Consider the following 25,928-nt stretch of genomic DNA (forward strand, 5'->3'; position numbering starts at 1 on the left):
ACCCTTGAGGCTGGAGAGATAGCATGGAGGTAAGGCATTTGCCTTTCATGCAGAAGGACGGTGGTTTGAATCCCGGCATCCCATATAGTCCCCTGTGCGTGCCAGGGGCGATTTCTGAGCATAGAGCCAGTAGTAACCCCTGAGCACTGCCGGGTGTGACCCAAAAACCAAAAAAAAAAAAAAATCCACCCTTAATCCATAGCAAGTAAACTCACTAGTTTCAAAGATATCTCCCCACCAGTCTTTATAGCTGAGTGAATTGGGGAACCCTCTGACTTTCTTTTTGATCCACAGAATTTCACAAAAGTGATGCAATAGGACTTCCTAAGTCTAAATTACAAGGTTCTGGATGGACCTCTTGGCAATCTCATTCTGGGGAAGCCCAACCATGTTAAAAATCTGATTACCAGCTCCAGAAAAACAGCACAGTGGGAAATGAACTTGCCTTGCAAGCAGCTGACCTGGTTTGATCTTAGGCTTCCCATATGGTCCCCTGAGTTCTGCCAGGAGTGATCCTTAATAACAGAGCAGGAGTAAGCTCTGATGATAGCCAGGTGAAGTCCCAAGCTCCCTATCCCACCACCACCAAATAAAAAGTTAAGCTACTCTGAGACCACACATAGAAAGGCCCAGGGGCTCGGAAAGCCTCTGTCCATGATAACAGGCCAGTGAGCTGTTGAGGGCAGGGGCGGGCGGAGGTTCTGGGAACACCCACCCCAGTGAACTAGGGGGGCAGTGGCAGGGGGCCTCCACCCTACCTGCCATCTCTTGCCTCATTGTGAGGACCAACCAATGGAGCCCAGTCAACCTCAGGCCAAAGAATCAATGACGGCTTAAACCATTAAGTTCTAAGGTGGCTGATTACCAGTAGCACTAAGAAGTAGCTGGGCAAGATTCACTGCACACAACTTAGTGCCAGAACATATGTTGAAACCATAGGAGAGTAGGAAATAAAGCAGGAAGAAGGTAGGAAACCCCTACCAGTCTCACGCATACTTACACACACACTCTCATACACATACACTCACATACACTCAGAAACTCACACTTCAACACTCACACTCACACACAACCCCCACCCACACATTCATATACTCACACATGCATACACACAGTCGCACATCCATATACTTAAGCACAGAATTCTAGGCTGCAGTAGGAAAGGATGTCACTAGTGGCCAAGAGTTTATGTGTAATTGAAGCTCTTCCTTTACAAACCCCAATTTCCTGGGCTTTTTCTTCAGCAGTTTTTGGTAGAAATTTTTGGGAAAGATAGTACCCAGCCCCACATTCCACTCAGAAGAGAGTGGAAAGGGGAAGGTTTTCTTACTGAGTGTCTGCCTTGTACACATCACACCTGCCTCCAGCCTCCTCTTTTAGATACCTGTTTTGTGGCAGGTCAGAGTACCTTAATTTTAGCATGATGGGCCTGACAGCTGCCTTCCTAGGGCAGACACTTGGAGAGAGGGAGACAGATGAATCCCCGTGCAAAACCAACATATACTGAACCAAGAGAAGAAAAGTTTGCCAATCCCCTGCATGGGGCCCCATGATTCTATGGGGAGGCCTCTCTGAGAAGGTGGCAGTGGAGCTCAGACACCAGAGATAAAGAGTCTGGCCTGCAGAAGTGGAAAAGCATGGCAGGAGGCTGGGCCTATATTATGAGGGCCGGAGGCACAACCAGACTTAACAGGTTCAGGACAAGCTGGAGAGGGTCAGGTGTAGGGACCAGTGAGGTGACAGAAATCTGATATAAGCCGTGGGCCTGATGGAGGCATGGTGGCTTCATAGTCTGCGGACAACAGGAAGCCATTGAAGTATTATCTTATTTAGCCTTTCTCAATTGTTCCAAGTTATCATAATGAACATCCCGGACTGCATTCAGTCTGGGCCACTGCTGATTTCTGTGGGCGCCTTGCTACTTGGTCCTCTATCCTTCTGTCTGACTGTTCTAGGGTTCCCCTCTTTCCACATTCTCCCTACTCTGCCATGGAGACTGTGAAGAATGTGCCACACCAAGGACTCCACATAGAACAGGCAGCCCAGGGCCTGGCGCTGGTCCTGACAGCTGCCCATGCAGGGCTTCTCATTCATTGCTGGAGCATGCAGGCCAGCTTTCTACTGACCCACTGCTCTACTTTCCAGCCCCAGCAGTATCCCCTACCTGCACCTCAAAGAGTTCTTGCCACCACTCTGGTTGGAGACAGAGGATGCCAGTGAGATTGATGGGGTCTTGGGTGAGGAGATGGGTATCCAGCTGTGAGATGGATGCTGGAATTTACCAACCACCCCTCCCTAAACCAGGGCTTTGCAGGGCACTCTCAAGCGCTCACTCTGTCAGTGCTTTCTAGCCTCTGAGTGAGACACCCTCTGCCTGTGCTCCCACCCCATGTAGGATCACCCTTCAACCATTTAATCCCTTCAACCTGACAGCAAGGTGGGCTTTTTAGAGACCTCCTAAAGAAAAATAAAGACGGCACTTTAATTTCTTTTTTCTTTTCTTGGGTTTTATTGAAACACCATGATTTACAAAGAAGTTCATAATAGAATTGTTTCAGTCATACAATGTTCGAATGCCAGTTTCACCACCAATATCCCCAAGTTCTCTCCCATCCCCAACTTGTCTCTATGACAGGCATATAACAAACTTGTAACACCTTTCTTCTTTTTTTTTTTTTTTTTGGGGGGGGTCACACTCGGCAGCACTCAGGGGTTACTCCTGGCTCTATGCTCAGAAATTGCTCCTGGCAGACTTGGGGGACCATATGGGATGCCGGGATTTGAACCACCGTCCTTCTGCATCTAAGGCAAACGCCTTACCCTGTGCTATCTCTCCAGCCCCAACTTTTAACACTTTAAGTCATTTTTTTTTTTTTTTTTGGTTTTTGGGCCACACACTCCTGGCTATGCGCACAGAAGTCGCTCCTGGCTTGGGGGACCATATGGGACACCGGGGGATTGAACCGAGGTCCATCCAAGGCTAGCGCAGGCAAGGCAGTCACCTTACCTCTAGCGCCACCGCCCGGCCCCACTTTAAGTCTTTTTTTTTTTTTTTTTTTTTTGGTTTTTGGTTTTTGGGTCACACCCGGTGGTGCTCAGGGGTTACTCCTGGCTGTCTGCTCAGAAATAGCTCCTGGCAGGCACGGGGGACCATATGGGACACCGGGATTCGAACCAACCACCTTTGGTCCTGGATCGGCTGCTTGCAAGGCAAACGCCACTGTGCTATCTCTCTGGGCCCACTTTAAGTCATTTTTAAAGAGAGCTCTTGGGTCTGGAGAGATAGCACAGTGATAAGGCATTTGCCTTGTACACATCTGATCCAGGATAGACAGTGGTTCAAATCCTGGCATCCCCTATGGTCCTCTGAGCACGGAGCCAGGAGTAATCCCTGAGTGTTGCTAGGTGTGACCCAAAATTCAAAAAATAAATTTAAAAAAAGAGAGAGATTTTATTTATACTTTTATACAATTAATAATTTCATTGCTTGGGATCGTAGTGATAACAAGGCAATAGGGTATTTGCCTTGCATGTAGCCGACCCGGAACGGACCCAGGTTCAATACCTTGTCCCCCGAGCCTGCCAGGAATGATTTCTGAGCACAGAGCCAGAAGTGACCCTTAAGCGCCACCAGGTGTAGTACCAACTCCCCACCCCCCTGCAAATAATAATAATTTCATTGCTTTCTATCTCCACTGTTGAATTTGTGATCCCCCATCTCTGTGCTCCAGGAGGGGGTCTCTCCAGAGTAATGGGCGGAAGGTTAGTTTAGAATATAGGCCTAAGACATTTTTTTCCACTTATCTCCCACCTACCAACTGGGAAACTCCAAGTGACTCCACTTCTTCAAACCTCAGTTTTCCCTGTAAAGTGAGAGGAGATTTAGTTTTCCTTGGAATCATAGAGTCGAGGCCTCGATGCTCAGATACCAATTGTGACACACACAGGGGTCAGGAAGGACAGAACATCCCCCTAGGATTTTCTTCCCTCCTGCCATGAGAGTGAAATGGTATGGTGCAGGCAAGATATGAGGGCCCTGGAGGAGAACCTGGTCTAAGTCAATCCTGGCACTTCAACTTGAACTGGGACCCAGGTCTCACAGCTACAAAGTGAGGGAATTCACCACACACACACACACACACACACACACACACACACACACACACACACACACACACACACACACACACACACTGGATTGTTTGAAGGGAGAGTGGAACTATTGATAGAAACCATTTAGTATCCGATTCTGTTGGTTATTTGATGGAGACAGGGGTTCCAACTGGATTCAAGGAGCCCAAGTGGCCCCATAATAAATTCTCCCAGATTAGCTCAGCCAAGCACTCTGGGGCTCCCAAGGGAGAACAGATGATGACCGAGCTCTGGAACACACATAGACCTTGCTCTTTCAGGAGCCTAACAGAGGAAGTGGAACAGTCAGGAGAAAATGGGGCTATGGAAAGCCTGGGGAGTGCAGGCAGGATTGGGGTGTGAACCTGCAGAAGAGAAAGACCAGGAGTTGAGTCCCTGCGTCCAAGGATCCCTCTTCCATCTTTTTTTTTTTTTTTGAGGTTTACGCCCAACATGCTCTGATGTTACTCCCAGCTCAGTACAGAGGAACTCCTGGCAGTTCTCTTTTTTTTTTTTTTTTTTTTTTTGGTTTTTGGGTCACACCCAGCAGTGCTCAGGGGTCACTCCTGGCCCTATGCCCAGAAATCGCTCCTGGCAGCCTTGGGGACCATATGGGATGCTGGATTTTGAACCACCATCCTTCTGCATGCAAGGCAAACGCACTGCCTTCATGCTATCTCTCCAGCGCCATTCCCGACAGTTCTTGAGGGACCATATTGGATGCTGGAGATCGAACCCAGGTCAATCACATGCAAGGCAAATGCCTTATCTGCTGTATTGTCTCTCCAACCTTTCATCCTTTTTAAGCACAAAAGTCTTTCTGATATACAGGGATGACAGACATTACATGTGGGCCTTCAGGGTCTAATAGCCACTTTCTGCTTGAAGCCAAATGTTTGTGTAAAGCACGGGTCAGAGTGTTTGCCCAGCACTTCTCCTTCCTTGAGTGCTCTCCATAGCAGCTTGGAGTATGTACACACTGGAGAGAACAACAAGGCCACAAATGTCAGAGTGCAGCACACATTCTACCTACACCCTATGCTGGCCCTGGCCAGACTTTGTCAGAGAGGTCCCTTGAGTTTCCTCTCAGAGCAGGGTGTCCTCGCACACTGGGCTGTGAGCCTTGGTATAGGCACCTGTGGGAAGTTTCCTCCTCTAGTCTCCGGTAGAAGGGTGGAGCATACTTTTTCAATCTTCCACAGACAGTACTGCTGCAGGGAATCATGAGCTCGGCTACCTAAGGCCAGTATATACAGTCTGCATGGTCAAGTGCAAGCATATCTTTCAAACATGTTCTTGCGAATTTAATTACTGATTCAAGAGTATCTGCAATCTTTAATCTTTTTACTGTGTTTGCTGATGCCAAAATGCCCTCCCTCAAAATAAAGGGGGGGGGGGGCAGTCAGAGCAGTGGTGCAAGCCGTAGAGCATTTGCCTTGTACGTGTTAACCTAGGACGGACTGTGGTTCTATCCCCCGGCGTCCCATATGTTCCCCCAAGCCAGGAGCAATTTCTGAGTGCATAAGCCAGGAGTAAGCCCTGAACATAACTGGTGTGGCCCAAAAACAGAAAAGCAAAACAAAACAAGACAAAAAACAAAATGCCCGCCTTGAGAGATACACCTATGGTAGTTACCTTTCCACCACAGCACAAATAGCTTGTTTCCAGAAAAGATAGAACAGTGGGTAAGGCACTTGTTTTGCACGAAGCTTCCCCTAGTTCAGGGGTCAGCAACTTTTAAGACATAAAGAGGCACTTGGACTCCTCTCTGAATGGGAAAAAAATCTGGGAGCCACAAAACCATCGAGGCATTTAATGAAGAATTAATCTGAAGGGAAAAAAAGAACTTTTCACTTAGCAATGTAAAATATATTTGTGCAAATTAATAGCCAATTAAAATATTTAAGTGATACTGTTCCCCACCCGCCCCCCTGCTATCAGTCCTGCTGTCAGAACTGCAAAGCTTCAAAAGAGCCTCATGTGGCTCTGGAGCCACAGGTTGCCAACGTCTGCCCTAGTTAAATCCCCATCATCCCTATGGTTCCCTGAACCTTCCAGGAGTAATCCCTCAGTACAGAGTCAGAAGTCCTGAATATAGTTTTTGGTGTGGCCCAAAAACAAACAAACAAAAAGCCTTTTTCCCTTATACCGCCTGACTCGGGCCTTGCCAGCCTGATCACTGGTTATTGCTTTATCTGGTATATTAGTTGCGTCTCATCATTTCAATGTTTATCATCTGTCAGTCTCATGGGCCATTTCTTTTTTTTTTTTTTTTTTTTTTTTTTTTTTTTTTTTGTTTTGTTTTGTTTTTGGGCCACACCCGGTAACGCTCAGGGGTTACTCCTGGCTATGCACTCAGAAGTTGTTCCTGGCTTGGGGGACCATATGGGACGCCGGGGGATCGAACCGTGGTCCGTCCAAGGCTAGTGTAGGCAAGGCAGGCACCTTACCTTTAGCGCCACCGCCCGGCCCCTCGTGGGCCATTTCTTCATGTCTTTTTTCAGAGCATACCCACCCCAACGATAATTGGCCATTTGGAAATACTGTGGTTAATTATATGGACTTTTATTTGGTAAATAAGTACCCTGTTTTCTAGGAATACAAAAACACAATACAAAAATGCCCTCTTGGGCCAGAGAGATATAGCACAGCAGTAGAACATTTGCCTTGTATGGAGCTGATCCAGGATGGATGGTAGTTTGAATCCCGGCATCTCATTAGGTCCCCCTTGCCTGCCAGGAACAATTTCTGAGTGCAGAGCCAGGAGTAACCCCTGAGCACTGCCGGGTGTGACACAAACCAACAATAACAACAAAAACAATAAATAAGGATTTCAGTGTGGAAACATATCATATCTACTGATTCCATCGGGCTTTCTTTTTTTTTTTTTTTTTTTTTTTTTTTTTTTTTTTTTTGGTTTTTGGGTCATACCTGGCAGCGCTCAAGGGTTACTCCTGGCAGGCTCAGGGGACCATATGGGATTTGATCCACTGTCTTTCTGCATGCAAGGCAAATGCCTTACCTCCATGCTATCTCTCCGGCCTCCCCATCTGGCTTTCTTTCTGGAACCTTAACCCAGAAACCGCCAGCTCTGGGGCCGGAGAGATAGCATGAAGGTAAGACGTTTGCCTTGCATGGAGAAGGATGGTGGTTCAAATCCCGGCATCCCACCAAAAGAAAAAAAATAAAGAAACCGCCAGCTCTGAGCGAGTATTTGGCTGTAGAGATGAACCCATAACAAGCATTGCTAGAGTTAGTCTTTATGGTTGGCTGATGTCCAGATTCTCTTGGGACACTCACACAGCACTGGGAATGTTTAAAGAGAGGAACAGGGCAGGGCACAGAGTTCCCCGGTAAGGAGTTCTGATCAGATCCAGCCCTTTCATTGGTCAAGGGTCAGATCAAGCCTTGCTGGTCCCAAACTGGGTTTGTCTTGTTTGGCATATCTCTAAAAAGTTGAGGCTGGGGTTTCAGAGCTAGGAAATGGTTAGGGTACTTGGTCATCCTATATGGCCCCCTAAGCATTACCAGGACTAATTCCTGAGCAGAGTCAAGAGTTACCAGGTCTGGCCCCTAATTAAACCCCCAAAATGTTTAATTAAAAAAAATTAGTTGGGCCGGAGAGATAGCATGGAGGTAGTGCATTTGCCTTACATGCAGAAGGACGGTGGTTCGGATCCTGGCATCCCATATCGTCCCCCGAGCCTGCCAGGAGCGATTTCTGAGTGCAGAACCAGGAAAAACCCCTGAGTGCTGCCAAGTGTGACTCAAAAACCAAAATAATAATAATAATAATAATAATAATAATAATAATAATAGTCAATTGTAGCTGGGGGCCAAAGCAATACAAAAGCAGATAGGGTGCTTATGTTGCACACTACAGGCCCAGGTTTAATCCCTATCATCCTATATGGTCCCCCAACACAGGAAGGAAAGGAACGAAGGAAGGCTAGTTGAAGCTGGAACCACCACTGTCTCTGACTCTTCTAGAATGCTAGAGACAAGCTGCTCTTCAAAGGGGCCATCAGAGGCCTCATTCACCTGGGTGGAGTCTGTATACTATTGGCATGTTGCCTCAAGAAAATCCAATACAAGTACAAAGTGACTCTGATTTATTGGTGTATTGTGTGAGATGTTCTTACCCGGAGTACACAAAGCCCACTTGGAAAATGAGAGATGGGCAATTTGTCTGTGTGTGCAGCTGACTCCTAAGCCCTATTCATCACGGTCTTGGAAGTTTGACTTCTCCACGATCCGTGATGATCTCCCATTATGTGTGTTTCCTCTGGAGTCTCTTCTGGCACAGAATTGTTTCCAAAAGTCTCAGGACAACTAAGTACCCACCTGGAAACCCTACAAGAGCCTTCAGGCTCAAATACATGAGTTCAATGAATCTAGTGTGATAAGATAAGCTTGTAGCTAGGTAATGTTAATGTTATCAGAGAATGACTCAGTCCTTGTTCCTATCCCCTCCACAATGCTGTTCTATTTTTTAGGGGAGGGCATATTTGACTCATACCTGGCATTGCTCAGGGTCATTCGTGGTGGTGTTCACAGGACCATGCAGTGTAGGAGTTCAAACTCAGACTCCGCACCCTTGCACGCTTCACATGCAAAGCCTGTACTAAGCCCATTGGACCATCTCTCCAGACCCCTACTTCTGCTTCTTTTGGTTTTGTTTTGTGATTTTTGTTTTGGAAGGAGACCACACCCAGCAATGTTCAGGGCTTACTCCTGCCTCTGTGCTTAGGGATCACTCCTAGGAAGACTCTGGGGACCATATGAGATACCAGAGATCAAACTCAGGTCAATCACATGCAAGGCAAGCACCTTGCATGTGATACTGAATCTCTGGCCCCACATTTTGGGGTGTGGGGTGGGCTACATTCATCAGTGCTCAGAGCTTACTCCTGGCTCTACTCAGGGATCACTCCTGCTTGGGCTCAGGGGACCATAGATGATGACAGGGATCAAATCTGGGTTGAGCTCATGAAAGTACATGTCTTACTTGGTGTACTATCACTCCATCACTCCAGTCCAAGTTTTGTGGAATTTGTGTGTTTGCACATGTGCATCGAGGTGGCAGGGGGCTCACACCCAGCTGTTCCCTGGGCTTACTCTTGGCTCTGCACTCAGAGATCACTCCAGCTCTTGGCAATGCTCAGGGAATAATATGAAATAGTAGTGATTGAACCAGCAAAGCAAATGTCCCACCTATTGTATTATCACTCTGGTCCCAGTTTTAATTTTTGTTTGTTTGTTTGATTGGTTTTGGGGTCACACCCAGTGATGCTCAGGAGTTACTTCTGGCTTTGCACTCAGGACTTACTACTGGCAGTGCTCAGTGGACCATATGGGATGCCAGAGATTGAACCCACATGGGAAGCAAATGCTATCTCTGTTATTTATTTCTCTGGCCCAGTTTTGCAGTGCTGGTTCTATAGTTGACTGAGCTATACTAACTACTTGAGATCTGTACTATACACAGACACTGAGCTAAATTTATTCTCCGAGAATATGACTTTTATTTTAATCTCATAAAACTTTAAATTCAGAACTCCTACCTGGGAGTATAATTAAGACACAGAAAGAACCCTCTGACCCAGAGACCCAGCTGAGCCAGATTCCTTCTTTTGGAAGGTTTTCACCAACTTCTCTCTCTGGCAAAGAGCCTGGGACACTGTGGGACCAGCTAGCTCTTCCAGGATTCAGGCTGCTTTAGGGATCCTGCTTCTTTTTTTTTTTTTTTTTTTTGGTTTTTGGGCCACACCCGGCGGTGCTCAGGGGTTACTCCTGGCTGTCTGCTCATAAATAGCTCCTGGCAGGCACGGGGGACCATATGGGACACCGGGATTCGAACCAACCACCTTTGGTCCTGGATCGGCTGCTTGCAAGGCAAACACCGCTGTGCTATCTCTCCGGGCCCCTGGGATCCTGCTTCTTAACCTAAATTTTGTTTGCTTATTTGTTTTTGGTTTTGTTCTAGGTCCATACCCACCAAAGCTCAGGGATTACTCCTGGCCTTGCATCAGGAATCACTCTTGCATATGCTCTAGGGACCATGCAGGATATGGTCCAGGTCAGCTGCATGGAAGGCAAATGCCCTATCCACCTTACTGTTTTTCTAGCCCCTTCATCTAATTTTTTATATGAGACAGAAAATAAGTTTCGGGGCCGGGAAGGTGGCGCTAGAGGTAAGGTGTCTGCCTTACAAGCGCGCCAAGGAACGGACCGACCGCGGTTCGATCCCCCGGCGTCCCATATGGTCCCCCCAAGCCAGGGGCGATTTCTGAGCACATAGCCAGGAGTAACCCCTGAGAGTCAAACGGGTGTGGCCCAAAAACCAAAAAAAAAAAAAAAAAAAGAAAATAAGTTTCAAAACCCAGTTGTCCCTCTGACTGGGTCATGAGACCAGAAACAGGCTGAATGTTCGTATCAAGCTCTTGTCTTTGAGTCCCTGTGCTCAGAAGGGGGATAGTGGTACACAGCCCCCATCTGTTCTTCATGATTCCAGAGAGTTCAGCATCCCCAGAGGAAGGAGCAACAGATTGTAAAGTTCACTTATTTATTTTAGGAAACAGGCATCGAGATGAGCATTCAAAGGGACTTGGATTCAATTCCAACAGAAAGAGTGGAGAGTGGAGTCAGATGATAAAAGCACTAGATTCAGCCTAGAACAGATTCCAATCTGGGATTGTTTTGGGGGGGTTAGGGTTTTTTGGGGGAGGGGTTGGGCATACCCAGTGATATTCAGGGGTTTTTCCCCTTGCTCTGCACTCAGGAATTATGCTGGTAGGGCATGAGGGACCATATGGGATGCGAGTGATGGAACCTGGATTGACCATATGCAAGGCAAACTCCCTGTCCACTGTGCTATCCCTCTAGCCCCTGAGTTTTTAATTGATCTGTTCAGAGATTAAATCCCCTCCCTGGCTAGAGGGGGTGAGTCATGAACCAAATGGCCTTTCCCACTGTTCAGGTCTCAACAGGCACAGTGTGTTAGGTGTGTCCCCTCAGCACCCCCACACACATACCACACTATAGCTCTCAGATCATCTGGGTAGAAGAATAAGAGGCTAAGAAGAAAGGGCCAGAGGCTGGAGGACAAACATCTGTGACTTGTTGCACTTAACTCAGTTCCTTCTCTTTGCTCCAACAGACTTAGGGTGGCCTTTCACCAGGAAATCTTTGCAGAGATTCTGTCTTTGCAGAGATTCTGTTTTACCTTCAGTCCTCTTGAAAAGGAAAGTGCTGGAAATTCAAACATAGATCTAGATGAAAAGGAACAATCTCCATTTTTTAAATAAATTATTTAATTGAATTTCCATGAGATACACAGCTACAAAATTATTCATGATTAAGTTTCAGTCATACAGTGTGTAACACCTTTTACAAGTGCACATTTCCCTCTACCAATGTTCCCAGTTTCTCTCTTACCCTCCCCCACTGCCCTCACTCTTGCCTGTCTATGGCATGCATTTCTCATTTCTGTCTTTCTCTTTCTGTCTCTCTCTCTCTCTGTCTCTGTCTCTCTGTCTCTCTCTCTCTCTCCCTTTATTCCTTTTAGACACTGTAAAGCTTCTTATTTTGTTTTGTTTTGGGGGCAACCCCTAGCTGTGCTCAGGGATTACTCTATTTTTTTTGTTTTTTGGGTTACACCTGGCAGCACTCAAGAGTTACTCCTGGCTGTATGCTCAGAAATCGCTCCTGGCAGGCTCAGGGGACCATATGGGATGCCGGAACTCGAACCACCAACCTTCTGCATGCATGGCAAACACCTCACCTCCATGCTATCTCTCTGGCCCCAGGGATTACGCTTGACTCTGAGCTCTGGCTCCCAGAAACAAAATTTTTCTACTAACCCTACATTTTACAATGCACTTCTATTTTTCCAAATACAAAAATAGTATAGGATCATGGGGCTGGAGCACTATTTAGTGCAGTGGGAAGGGTGCTTGCCTTGCATGTGGCCAACTTGGATTTGATTCCCAGCATCTCAATGGTCTCCCAAGCCCACCAGGAGTGACCCCTGAGGACAGAGCCAGCAGTAAGCTTTGAGCACCACTAGGTATAACAAATGAATAAATAAAACAAAAAGTAGTATAGGATGAAGGTAGAATACTTAGAAATGACTTAAAAAACTCAAAAAGAAGAAAATTAAAGCCACCTTGATTCCCCGATCCTGGTGTGTGTAGGGTCCAGTCCAGTGGCGGAAGCACAGGTTTGGGGGTGAGAGTTCCTGGGTTCCAATTCTGCTCTCTTTATACATAGCCTCACAACACAGGCACATCACAGAGCCTCTGTGCCTCCATGGCTCACATGTAACATGGGCTAACAGCCCCCAGAACAGTCCCACCTGAGGGTCTCAGGGTGAGGTTCCCAGGTTATCACTGAGATAAAGCTCTGAGACTAAGGCAGAATGTGGCTGGAGGAGCTGGAGAGATAGCATAGCTGTAAGGCGTTCGTTTGCTTTAGGTGCAGAAGGATGGAGGTTCAAATCCCAGCATCCCATATGGTCCCCCAGCCTGCCAGGAGCAATTTCTAAGCATAGAGCCAGAAACCCCTGAGTGCTGCCGGTGCGACCCAAAAACCAAAAAAAAAAAAAAAAAGAATGTGGCTGGAGCTCAATAAATACTTGCTGCCTTTATTTTTAGTATCACTGCACTCAAGCCCAGTAACATTTTCAGAAACAGCCTTTTCCAGTTGCAAAGTAAACTTAGCCTGGAAACAATGTGGGGCTTGTCCATGTATGCAAGGAACTACTATTGTTGACCGGAGGGGCTTTTTTGGAAAATATATTTTTAATACCCATGCAACTGCAGATAGTTGATGTTTATTTGGAAATGATTTGTACTGTCTAAAATTAGTAAAAGAAAAGAGAAGACAGGCCTGGAGAGATAGCACAGCGGTGTTTGCCTTGCAAGCAGCCGATCCAGGACCAAAGGTGGTTGGTTCAAATCCCGGTGTCCCATATGGTCCCCCGTGCCTGCCAGGAGCTATTTCTGAGCAGAAAGCCAGGAGTAACCCTTGAGCAACACTGGTTGTAGCCCAAGAACCAAAAGAAAAGAGAAGACAAGGAGAGAAAGAGGGAGAAGAAGGAAAAGGAGAGGAGAGAAGCACAATAGGCCAAAGACATAAATCAGCAGTAAAACACTTGACTGCATTGTGTGAAGTCCTGGATTCAATCCTTGCTACAACAAAAGAAATTTATGTTAGGGGCCAGAGAAATAGTACAGTGTATAAGTCACTTGCCTTGTATGCAGCTGACCTGAGTTTAATCCCTGGTATTGCTTATGGTCCCACCAGGAGTAATTCGTTAATGCAGAGCCAAGAATAAACCCTGAGCATTGCAGGGTGTGGTCCAAAATCAAAAATAAAATTTATTTTTTAATTAATTTATTTAAAGAAAATGCATTACATAGTTGACATAACTGATCATAATACATTTTTAGGGAGACCTAAAGCAACATGTTTAAAAAAATAGAAAATTGAAAGAAAAACTAAAGAGATGGAAGAGAAAGGAAAGAATATTTTTTGAAAATTATTCACTCACAATGAATTCATTGAAGCACCAGCAGAAAGTTTAGTAAGCCTGTCTCGAATATAGGCAGGGGAAGGGAAGGGGGGAAGGGGAATGTTACACTGGTGAAGGGGGGTGTTCTGTTTGTGACTGTAACCCAACTATGATCATGTTACTTAAATAAAATATATATTTTAAAGAAAGAAAGGAAAAAAAATACAGTAGGGTCCGGAGAGATAGCACAGTGATGTTTGCCTTGCAAGCAGCCAATTCAGGACCAAAGGTGGTTGGTTCAAATTCCGGTGTCCCATATGGTCCCCCGTGCCTGCCAGGAGCTAAGCTATTTCTGAGCAGATAGCCAGGAGTAACCCCTGAGCACTGCCGGTTGTGACCCAAAAACCAAAAAATAAAATAAAATAAAATAAAATAAAATAAAATAAAATAAAATAAAATACAGTAATAACCGTGTGAGAGTGGCAATTGTTGTTTGCATTGGCCCAGCAAATATGGGTAAAAGGAGAAATAAAATAAAAACAGCCTTGGCCTAATACATATAAGCCTTAGCCTTAGCCTAATTAGCCTAAATACAAAGACACCTTATCCCTGAAGTTTTCTGGCATAAGACTGACTCTGGTTTCCAGGCATACTAGGTTGTTTAACCCCTGAGTCATTCTTTGTGTTCATGGCGAAATTTTTTCACACCTTAGTTGTTGTTGGTGTCCAGTTTCTGTTATTAAAGATTCTGGTTTCAGTATTTCATTGAAGTCAGGATGTAGAGCGTCCTCTAGTTTCACCTCACCATTAGATTCGGGGTGTCCTGATCTGCAAGCAAGTTGTTGCTGTTGCTGAGTCATCTGGGTGTTAAGGGAACACTCCTTGGAGTAAAATCAATGCCAAGATAGCAGTAGGGTCTTCCTGGTAGAGATTTGCTTCCTGGTGATGCTGTAGACAATTGTGGTTGTTTCCATAGATGGTCAATGGTTCAGGGGTGTATGGGCAATGCCCATTCTTCAGAGGCCTGAGCCAAGTCATTATGCCAGTTTTCAGGGTATAAGGCCTAACTGCATTACAAAATTTATGTTCCTATATCTATTAGATAATAACTTGTTTGCATATGTAGTATTTTACCAGGATCACTGAGTGCATTGCCACAGTGAGTGTGACACCTGACTCATGGGCACAGTGGAAGCTCAAGGCAGGGAAGCTGGAAGCAGCAATCTGTGGTGGGCTTTGGGGCTCCCACATACCCTCAGGCTGGGGCAGAGAACAACCCTGTTCTTTCTGAACCAGGAAGAATAGGCAGGCTGGTTCATTTCCACAGAGCAGGGGAGTGGCCCAGAGGGACGGAAAGTTGTACCAGGAGAAGCGGAAAGGGTGTTCAGTGCAGATGGAGATGTCTGGGCCAAGGCACAAGGACAGGAAGGTGGGGGGCTTCCTGGGAACAGCAGGAACCCCATGTTGTGGGTGGGGCAGGTGGGATGTAGGAAGAATAATGGCAAAAAACTGGAGAGGTCAATGGGCGCCAGTCAGAGAGAATTTTTCCTATAAACATTTATACTAGAAGGAATCGGAACGTTCACTGTTTGGGATATAATCTGAATTCTTAGAAAGGGTGGGAAGCATTTAAGAGCAAGATTAGAAAGGAAGGAACCTGGGGACCAAGGTCAGTGGAGGGCAAGTGGGCATGCTCAGTGCCCATCAGGACAATGGACAATCACCTTATTGTTAGAGTAACACAAAGACGGATATAATTTCCAGGGAACCCCAGGGAAATAAGTCAATAATACCCAAATCAGCAACTTCAGTGCTCAGAGAGGGCATGGCCTGGCCTGGGATGGGGGGTACACTAGCTCCAGGAGAGCATGACAGGACCTCACTGGAGAAGAGAGGCCTGAGGAAGCTCTGGCTTGCCCACCCCAAGCTCACCCCAAGAATGAAGCTGGGGTGCTGGCAGAGAGATCCAGGCCTCAGTTCTGACTCACCTCTGTTATCTGGCATCCTTTGGCTGATACGTATCTTGTTTTAAAACTCACAAAGTAAGAAGCTTGGCTCTCGGAAGAATACAGGCATTTTTTTTTTCTGCCTCTCGATTAAAAATAGACGGTCAGATTTGCTTCCTCAAAGTCCTGCCCAGTGTTTACCTGAGCCATGGCTGCTGTTCAATCCTAACAGCCCTTTTCCTGGTGGGTCCCACCGGCTGGGATACAGAGCACATGTTTCCATGGGGCTGTTACAGGAAGCCACTGATTGGCGGGAGGGGCCCTTTCCTGCCTGCCCCCTCACTTTGTTCCAGAACATGGAACCAGCCTTGCCAAGCTGGGACTTCCTACCAGCCAAATTCTGGTTAGCTGTGGGATCCTGTTGCAGAGATAGAAACTATATTTTTAAGCAATTAGACTGTTTCTCCATTTTTTCTTCAGACTAATAAATGTCTATAATATCTACAATTCAATGATATCTGTAATTGGATGAATCCATATTATAAAAATATTGAGCATCATGGGGACAGTCCTTTTATGATGTTGATTCCTGTCCTCTCCAATGAGACTCCTCAATATAATCCACCCTCACCTGCATGCTTCTGCATGCTCACACACACATACATACATGTGCAGTCCCTGCATACATGCCCACATACATATACACATTATCATATACACATATTACTGCACACACTCACCTTTTATGCCCCTGGTCATGTCTCCTTTTGCCTATTTGGTACCAATTGTTCGGTCAATTGGTTCTTGTGTCACAACCTGTGGGCTCAGGGACCACTCCTGGCGATATGAGTATGAGGTGCTAGGAGTTAAAGTGGGATTGGCAATATCCAAGATGAGTGTCTTAACTCATCTATTTCTCCAGCCCCCCTGGTTCTGAATTTTTGTATCAGCTCAGATCCTCCCCACCCTTGATGCTCACTGTGGAACACTCTATCCCCTCAAGTTCATGGACTCTATGAACGTGAGGGGTACATACAGCGGTGTTCAGGGTTTACTCCTCAATTATTCCTGGCTAGCTCAGGGGACTATATGGGATGCTGGGGATTGAACCTGAGTCAGTCACGTGCAAGGTAAACATGCCCTACCCGCGGTACTGTCACTTTGTTCCCAATTTCAAAAACTCTAGTGTAATTGCACAACTCTCAAGCTTCCAAAAAATAAGTCAAAGTTCACATTAGCTTCTTTGTTTAAGGCTGATTCAGCCTTAGATGTAGGACTTCTGCCTTAACTCTATCCAACTTCATATCTAGGTAGACCCTTTGCACTCTAAGCCTTTGGTCCTTTGGTCCTTTGGTGCTTCATGGAGATGCTTGTGTTTAAGTAACTTGAACAGTCTTGAGCTCTTTCCTTTGCTATCTGGCCTGTTTTCTTCTCTATGTGAGTTTGTACTGTACACCATTACCAGGAAACAGCTCCATTTGTTTATGCCACTTTGGTGCTGGTCCCATTCCCTGCTAATCTGCTTTCTGTCATGAAGCTTAGGTCTGATGTTGGAGATTTAATATGCACAGAGCCATGCAGCCTGTTCTCTGGGGTCTGGCTTCTCTCGTGGTGTTTCTGAGTTGTGTGTGGTGCTATGTCAGTAACTGGTGTTTGACTGATGATGACATGTTCCTTTACAGGAGGACCTGTTACCTGGTGAGTACATGGCTGAATTTCCAGTTTAGGGCAAGGTGGACTAACTGGTTTAGAAAATCATGTTCCTTGGGCGTAGTTCTAAGAATTTCTCAGAATGGGGGCCGGGCGGTGGCGCTAAAGGTAAGGTGTCTGCCTTGCCAGCACTAGCCTAGGACGGACCGCGGTTCGATCCCCCGGTGTCCCATATGGTCCCCCAAGCCAGGAGCGACTTCTGAGCGCATAGCCAGGAGTAACCCCTGAGCGTCAAATGGGTGTGGCCCAAAAACCAAAAAAAAAAAAAGAATTTCTCAGAATGTATGTTTGAGGGCCCGGAGAGATAGCACAGCGGCGTTTGCCTTGCAAGCAGCAGATTCAGGACCTAAGGTGGTTGGTTCGAATCCCGGTGTCCCATATGGTCCCCTGTGCCTGCCAGGAGCTATTTCTGAGCAGACAGCCAGGAGTCACCCTTGAGCACCACCAGGTGTGGCTCAAAAACCAAGGAAAAAAAAAAAAAAAAAGAATGTATGTTTGAGACCTCTGTTTGGTGTCACTGCCCTGGCTGAAAGAGCACAGTCAGCAGGACCCAACAGAATTTGCACCAGGAAGCTGAAAGTGTGTGCTGGGGAAGAGGGTGACAGAACTTTGAAGGAAGTTGGGAGAACAAGGGGGCTTTCCAGAGACCCCAGTTTGTCCTGAAATGCATCATCAGAGCTGTGGTGCTGTGAGGACCAGGCATTCAGATTCAGATCAAAGATAAGCAACTTGAAATTCAAAGACTCTTCAGAGGCTAAAGAAAACAATTGGGGGGTGGGGTGGGGGACAGAGAGCACAGCAGGTAGAGCTCTTGCCTGGAATGTGGCAAACCCAGGCTCAATTCCCAGCATTCCCTATAGTCCTCTGAGCCTGTCAGAAATAATTCCTGAGGGGCCGGTGAGGTGGTGCTAGAGGTAAGGTGTCTGCAAGCGCTAGCCAAGGAAGGACCGCGGTTCGATCCCCTGGCGTCACACATGGTCCCCCCAAGCCAGGGGCAATTTCTGAGTGCTTAGCCAAGAGTAATTCCTGAGCATCAAACGGGTGTGGCCCCCCCAAAAAAAAAGAAAAAGAAAAAATTCCTGAGTATAAAGTCAGGAGTAACCCTTGAGCATCTCTGTGTGTGGCCAAAAAAGAAAGAAAAGGAAAGAAAACCATACTCAGCAGCCATATTCTGTCCAAAGGTCCTCAGTGTCAACCTTTTTTAGGTGATAGCTCTGTCATAGCACACACTGGCATGGTCTGACTAAACAGCATCTGTGGGCCTGGCTAACATCAGGAACAAATCTCTCAGAAAACCTTGTTTCTCTCCCCTCCTGAGTCCTGCTGAGATGCCTCGAGTTGCCAGACACTTTCCTCAGCCAGGAAGTGTAGGAGCCTAATCTGAGATTTGTTTCAGGTGCAAACCAGGACAAAAGAGCATGGGGACTTAAGCTGTGCAGCCAGAGATTTCAGGCTTTGCTTACCTAAGGCCCAAGTTCCATCCCCAGCAGTCTCCTAAGCACAGGGACAGGAGTATCCACTGAGCACCACAGGGTATGGTCCCAAAACAAAACAATAAAAAGGAGATAGATTGGGCCGGAGAGATAGCACAGCAACAGGGCATTTACCTTGCAAGAAGACTATCCAGGACAGATGGTGGTTCAAATCCCGGCATCCCATATGTTCCCCCACCCCTGTCTGCCAGGAGCAATTTCTGAGCACAGAGCCAAGAAGTAACCCCTGAGTGATGCCGGGTGTGACCCCCCCCCCCAAAAAAGAAAAAGAAAAAAGGAGAAAGATTTCCAGAGAATATGGAGTGATTATTTTTCTGAAAGGGAGCAGTTGGGGACCCCTGTGCTAGATATAAATAAACTAGACTCAGCAAGGAATATGACTCCCCAGAAGAGTTTGCCTTGCATGTGTAAAGTGCTGGGCTTGATCCCCAGAACTACAAAAAAGCAGATAAAATAGGTTTAAATTTTGTTTGTTTTGGGGGGCACACTTAACAAGTGCTCAGGATTACTCCTGGCTCTACAATCAGGGATCACTTCTGGTGGGGCTCAGATGACTAGGGGCTAGGACTCAGAGGCTCAGGTCAGCCACATGGAAGGCTAGAATCCTCCCATTTGCTCCAGTCCCTGATTTAAATTGGGGAGGGGGGGTTGGGCCACACCTAGTGGCACTCAGAAATCATTCCTGGCAGGCTTGGGGGGTAGGGAACCATATAGGATGCCAGGGATTGAACCCAGGTCAGCCTTGTGCAAGGCAAACACGCTACCTCCTGTGTTGTCTCTCTGGTCCCTGATAGTTTTTTAAGTATGTAAGCAAAAAGGTCAAGTGTCAATACCGAGTAAAAGTATGTGGTGATGGGGCTAGAGCAATAGCACAGCGGTAAGGCATTTGCCTTGCACATGGCCAACACAGGACGGGCCCCAGTTCAAATCCCGGCATCCCATGTGGTCCCCTGAGCCTGCCAGGAGTGACTTCTGAACGCAGAGTAACTCCTAAGCACTGCCAAGTGTGACCCAACTACCCACCCACCCACCCCCAAAAAAAAGTATGCGGTGAGGGCACAAACACAGGAGCCAGGAGAAGTACTTGCTGGACTCTGCCAGTGTAGTCCAAGACTCCAGTTCCTGCTCCTCCAGACCAAGGTGGAACGAAGGCTGTGAGATCCATTTCCTTTGGTTTGCTTTCCTGGGAATCTGCCTCCCTCAGGACTCCCCACTTCGTGTTGTGATCACAGGTGCAAGGGGTATTGATTTAGTTGCCCAACTAAATTTAGTTGTTCACCTGCTGATGAACAAATCAGGCCTGTGGTGGATCTCACCATGTGAGAGGGGGCACCGCAGAGACTGTGCCAGAGCTCCATGGGTGAAATATCGTCCCACACACTCAGCTATTCCTGCTTCCCACAGTCGATAGTGGTCTAGTCCTTCCAGGCTCCCTCTGACTTCCTTGGGCTCTCAACCCTGGGGTTACCCAGAGGTGATTCCTCTGTGGTCACAGACTTCTCGGATATCCCATGTGATAACCCCTGGCTCCAGGTTTTTCCTCTTTTAATCTCTGGCCTGCTTGGAAAAAGAGATTGTCTCTTTTTGGTGAGAGCAGGGCACAGGATCCTAGATCACACCCATCAGTGCTCAGGAATTATTCCTGCCTCTGACTCTGGGATTGCTCCTGGCAGGGCTCTGGGGATTATATGGGATGCTGGGCATCAACCCCAGGTCGTCCATGTTCAAGGAAAGCTCCCTACCAACTGTACTGTTGTTTCAGCCCCAAGGCAAGATTATTTCTATAGGGGCTATAGCCAGCATTTAGCCAGTGCAGGCTGATGGTTTGGTGCTCAGGGGCCACCTTAACGGTGCTAGGGGTAGGGGTAAGACGCTGTGCGGGTTGAACTCAGGGTCTTGCCTATGCCAACTTTAGCTGAGCTGTCTCCAACGACCCTGAGAAGTGAGAGCTTCCATCCTGAGGCCCTTGTTTTTATAGCATGGCTGACTGGTTTTGCCCCTGATCAAAGGACAGTGCTGGGGTATCTGAGAGACTCCTGAAGACTGGATCGGGTAGCAGGTGTGGAAGGGAACAAGGTCCAGAGAAAGGAGCCACAAAAGAGTCTTGGGAGTGGGGGCAGTGCCTCAGCCCTAAAACACAAGTCTGCCTTTGTGAGACCCTGGGCTCTCATTTCAGGAGTCCTGCAGGCAGTGGCCCCTCAGACCCCCTTGGAAATGCTTCTCAGCTCACACACTCAGGACATCGCCTCTCCCCACAGGCTATGACTTCTGCCAGGTCCTGCAGTGGTTTGCTGAGCGGGTGGACCGCATCATCCTGCTCTTTGACGCTCACAAACTGGACATCTCAGATGAATTCTCAGAGGCCATCAAGGCCTTCCGGGGCCAGGATGACAAGATCCGCGTGGTACTGAACAAGGCCGACCAGGTGGACACACAGCAGTTGATGCGCGTGTACGGGGCCCTCATGTGGTCGCTGGGCAAGGTTATCAACACACCCGAGGTGCTCCGCGTCTATATTGGTTCATTCTGGGCTCAGCCTCTGCAGAACACAGACAACCGCCGCCTCTTTGAGGCAGAGGCCCAGGACCTCTTCAGGGACATCCAAGGTCTCCCCCAGAAGGCAGCTGTACGGAAACTTAATGACCTCATCAAGAGAGCCAGGCTGGCCAAGGTGAGCCTGGGACAACCTGGGGCTGGGGGAATCAGGGCATCTGTCTGAGGGAATGTGGGGTGAACCTGAGGGAAGGGAATAAGAGCCTCCAGAACAGTGCCGCTGTTTAAATTCTGGCTTCTAGCTCTGTGCTCTTGGCCAGGTGACTCCTGTCCAAACCTTTCTTCCAGTCTCAGCAGTGGAGCTGAGGAGAGCCTGTCCCAGGGGCCTATGAGGGTTCAGTGTGAGGGGTGTGTGCCCTGCGTGTGCCTGCTCTCTGGAAGCTTCTAATATATCAGGAGAGTGGAACTGTGACTACTTGAACTGGAGAGCACAGTGAGGTACTCGGATGTCACCCAAATGCCCAAGGTATAGAGCTCCATAGCTCTATACCCAAGGAGCACTCTATAGCCCAAGGAGCACTCAGAGCGTGGACTCACGAGAACCAGCCAAGTGGGCTGATGAGGGGCCATCCCAGTCACTCCTGAGCCATGCTACGTTGGAGCCGAACCTTGAAAGGCTAAGAATCAGTGGGTGGTGTATGGGCCTCCCTCACACAGGCTGCTGCTCGGTTCTCTTGTATCTCTGAAGAGAGAAGAACACATGACTCCCAGAAGTCTTATAGCACAGTTCTTTTTTTTTTTTTTTTTTTTTTGGTTTTTGGGCCACACCCGGCGGTGCTCAGGGGTTACTCCTGGCTGTCTGCTCAGAAATAGCTCCTGGCAGGCACGGGGATTCGAACCAACCACCTTTGGTCCTGGATCGGCTGCTTGCAAAGCAAACGCCGCTGTGCTATCTCTTTGGGCCCCATAGCACAGTTCTTTAAAGACTACACAGCTCTGGGGGTCACAGCCTCCAGTGCTGACCCAGCCCTCCAGGACAGAAACACCAAGACTGCTCCATGTGGATCTCCAGACCCTGCTGCAGGGTACATGTATGTGTGTACATGCCTGAGTGTATGGATGTGTGAGTACACACATGTGATTGTGTATGAGAACACATAAGTATATGTGTAGGTATATGCATGGGTCTGTGGGTGTGTGCAATTATGGTATTGTATATATGTGTTGGGTGTTTATGTGTGTGCATATGAATGTGTAAGAGTTCCTGAGGAGGATGTAGGTCAGTGGTAGACCACATACCTTGGCTTAGCCCCTGGCACACGTATATATGCAGATATAAGCATCCATCGTTCCCAGGTAGTCTTATCATCCTCCTGGTGTGGAAACCAGAGCTGAAGTCTACCTAATTCCCTCACAGCAAGTTTACAAGGATCAGGTCAGATAGCTGATGTGCAGCTTCTCCTGACCTGCTAGTGACCACTCCGGGATGAAAGGACAATGCTCCCTGCCCCAGCTTTAACCTCTGCTTCAGCTGACAGCAGCCCTCAGCTTCCCCAAGCCCACCACTATGCTGGCTGGGAAGTCAAGCCGACTCACTTCACCTTCACCTTCTGGAGAAAAGGACCCACCTCCTCCTGCTGCCCAAATGACTATAGCTCTGCCCTCTGGGCCCCATCCCCACCTCATCCACACTGACCCACTCATGTTCCAGACTCTGTGCACCCACTGGGGGAGGGCCTCTCCAGGGAGACAAGACAATGAGAGGGGAACCCTAAGCAAAGCCAAAGCTTCCTTATTCATCCCTCATCTCCTCTCTGACCCCTGTCCTGGACACAGAAACTCTCCCTGCTGCACAGCCCATGTGGAATTCTGCATCTAGGAGCTGGAGCAATAGTACAGTGATTAGGGTATTAGCTTTGCACCCAGCTGTCCCTGGTTCAACCCCCAGGACCCTATATGGTTCCCAGAGCACTGCCAGGAATAATTCTTGAGTGCAGAGCCAGGAGTAAGGCCTTAACATAGCTTGGTGTGCCTTCCCCCCAAAAAAATAATAATTCTGCTCCTACTCTTATTCTCTGCTTAATTCTCATCCTAGTGCTCCCAGTTCTCAGTTTCCCTAGTGCTCAATAATCAGTGCTCAGTGTCTAGTCCTCAATGCACACAATATTGAGTACTCATACAGTGCTGGTAAAAAGTACCTAGTACTTAGCAGTCCTTTGCTCAGTGCTGCCAGTGCCCCATTGCAGCTCTAGCTCCCCTCCCATCCCTCAGCTCAGCTCATCTAATCTGCAGCCTCAGGTGCTCCTATGAGTCATGGTTCCTTTTCCTCTCTTCCGGGTACAGGCTGCTTCCCTTTAGAACGAAGCCACTTTTGTCCCAGTTCTGCACGGTGGTGGTGTGAGCAAGCATTTACTCACAGCTCTCCTCACATTCCTTCTCTTTCCTGCCTGGCCTGGGCATGGTGCCTGTTAATAGGGTCTCCGACTGGCTCCTTTCAGGACCCCCATGGTGTATGGTATTTCCCTTCTCCAGCCAGCACAGCTGACCTGAGCCCGTTGGTTGTACCCCAAGTTTTTCTATGAACAGAGGTGGCCAATCCTGTCACAACTTTTGCAGGTGTCATGGTTCGAGGATAATGGGGCTGGATAGCACAGCGGTAGGGTGTTTGCTTGCAAGTGGCTGACCCGGGACAGGCCTGGGTTGATCCCCAGTATCCTATATGGTCCCTTGTGTGCCAGGAGTGATTTCTGAGCCCAGAGCTAGGAGTAACCCTTGAGCACCGCCGGGTGTGGCCCAAAATTCCCCCCCCCCCCAATTTGAAGCCACTTCTCAGCACCCATGGGTATTTCTCACAGGAAGGCCTTGCTGTGGGCTCTAGATACAGCAGGACTCAGGCCTGTGATGCAGTAAGGAGCAAGCACCATGGGAACTGAGCAGGCTGGTGACCTGGGCTCAGGGAGACACAGAATGCAGCTCTGTCCTCTGAGCAGGAACAATGCGAGTCCTTGTAAGTGAGGGCAGGGACCAGCAACTTACTGAGCTGACTTCGAGGAAAAACAGCCTAACTCTCTTGTCCACTGAAGAATAGCCACTGGCCTGTTCCTTCGCATGAAGGAGAATGTTTGAAGTGCAGATGTTTCCAGCCTGTCTTCTCAGTGCCAGTTTGCTCCTAGGAAGTTCCATGCTGTCCGGGGGCAGGAAACAGGCTCTCAGCTGCAGGGGCCAAGAAGCAGAACTCAGCACAATGGCCAGACCCACAAGCACTTGAGCTAATCAGCAGTTTTCTGACCGTTTAGGAACTTGTGAATTCTTGTGGGGTCCCCTGAGCTATGCTCTTTGCTGTTTTATAAATCTGTTGTGCATGGGACTAAAGAGATAGTACAGTAGGTAGAACACTTACCTTGTACACAACTGACCCAGGTTCGACCCCTAGCACCCTATATGGTCCCCTGAACCCCACCAGGAGTGATCCCTGAGTGAAAAGCTAAGAGTAACCCTAAGGACCAATGGGTGTGGCCCCAAAACAAACGAAAGTACTAAAAAATTAGAAAATTCTGTGCATGGGACCAGAAAGATAGTACTGAGTTTAAGGTGACTACTTGGTACCCCTCACCCTGGTTCCATCCCCAGCACTACACATGGTTTCCAGAGCCCTGCCAGGAGTGACTCTTTAGTGCAGTCAAGAATAGCCTCTTAAGATCTGCTGGTGTCGGTAGGGCGTTTGCCTTGCACACAGCTGACCAAGGACGGGCCTCAGTTCAATCCTTGGTGTCCTATATGGTCCCCCAAGCCAGGAGCGATTTCTGAGCTTAGAGCCAGGAGTAACTCCTGAGCGTCACTGGGTGTGGCCTCCCCCCCAAAAAAAAGATCTGCTGGTGTGGCTCAAACCTCTTCCCCAAATTTTTGTTGCGGTTGCTAAGGGGGAAATTAACACCCAGCAATTAAAATAGAAAGACAAGAAGAGGGAAGTGATTGGGGTTCACTGTGGTTCTGTGGAATTTAGTCTTGTCGATAGGAGTGTTTTCTTAGGCATGAGTCTGACTCTAAGCCCCACTATCCTGTTTGTTTATGCTGCTGATCTGCTGCAGAGATGCTGGAAGAACCAAGTGAATGTGTCTGGGAATCATCCTACAGAGGATAATGGCCAGTCCTTACAGTCCTTAGAGGATCAGCCTTACAGGACCTTTTTTTATAGTTGTTGTTGTACCTGGTGGTGCTCAGGATTACTCCTAGTTCTGTGCTCAGAAATCGCTCCTGGCAGGAATGGGGGACCATGTGGGATGCCGAGATTCCAACCACCGTCCATCCTGGATCAGCTGTGTACAAGGCAAACACAGGATTTTTTTTTTTTTTTTTTGGTTTTTGAGTCACACTCGGCAGTGCTCAGGGGTTATTCCTGGCTCTGTGCTCAGAAATCACTCCTGGCAGACTCGGGATCATATGGGATGCCAGGATTCAAACTGCGGTCCGTTCTGTGTAGGCTGCGTGCAAGGCAAACGTCTTAGTGCTATGCTATCACTTCAGCCTTGGAACTTTTTTTTTTAACATTTATTTATTTATTTAGGTTTGGGGGCCACACTCACAGCACTCAGGTTTCTTGGGTTACTCCTGGCTCTGCTGTCAGAAATCACTCTTGGCAGG

At 47.8% G+C, this 25,928-nt stretch overlaps 1 protein-coding gene across 1 annotated transcript in view; it reads left to right on the top strand.

The window, feature by feature from the left end:
* EHD4 (EH domain containing 4) overlaps positions 1-25,928 on the top strand; it is a 93,640-nt gene that overhangs the window by 57,201 nt on the left and 10,511 nt on the right. Inside the window, exon 4 of the mRNA XM_049781554.1 lies at positions 21,053-21,465. Coding sequence (XP_049637511.1) covers positions 21,053-21,465 — 413 coding nt within the window. The remainder of the gene's footprint in view (positions 1-21,052; positions 21,466-25,928) is intronic.

Source organism: Suncus etruscus, chromosome 10, assembly GCF_024139225.1.
Source record: "Suncus etruscus isolate mSunEtr1 chromosome 10, mSunEtr1.pri.cur, whole genome shotgun sequence".
Classification (NCBI taxonomy): Eukaryota; Metazoa; Chordata; class Mammalia; order Eulipotyphla; family Soricidae; genus Suncus; species Suncus etruscus.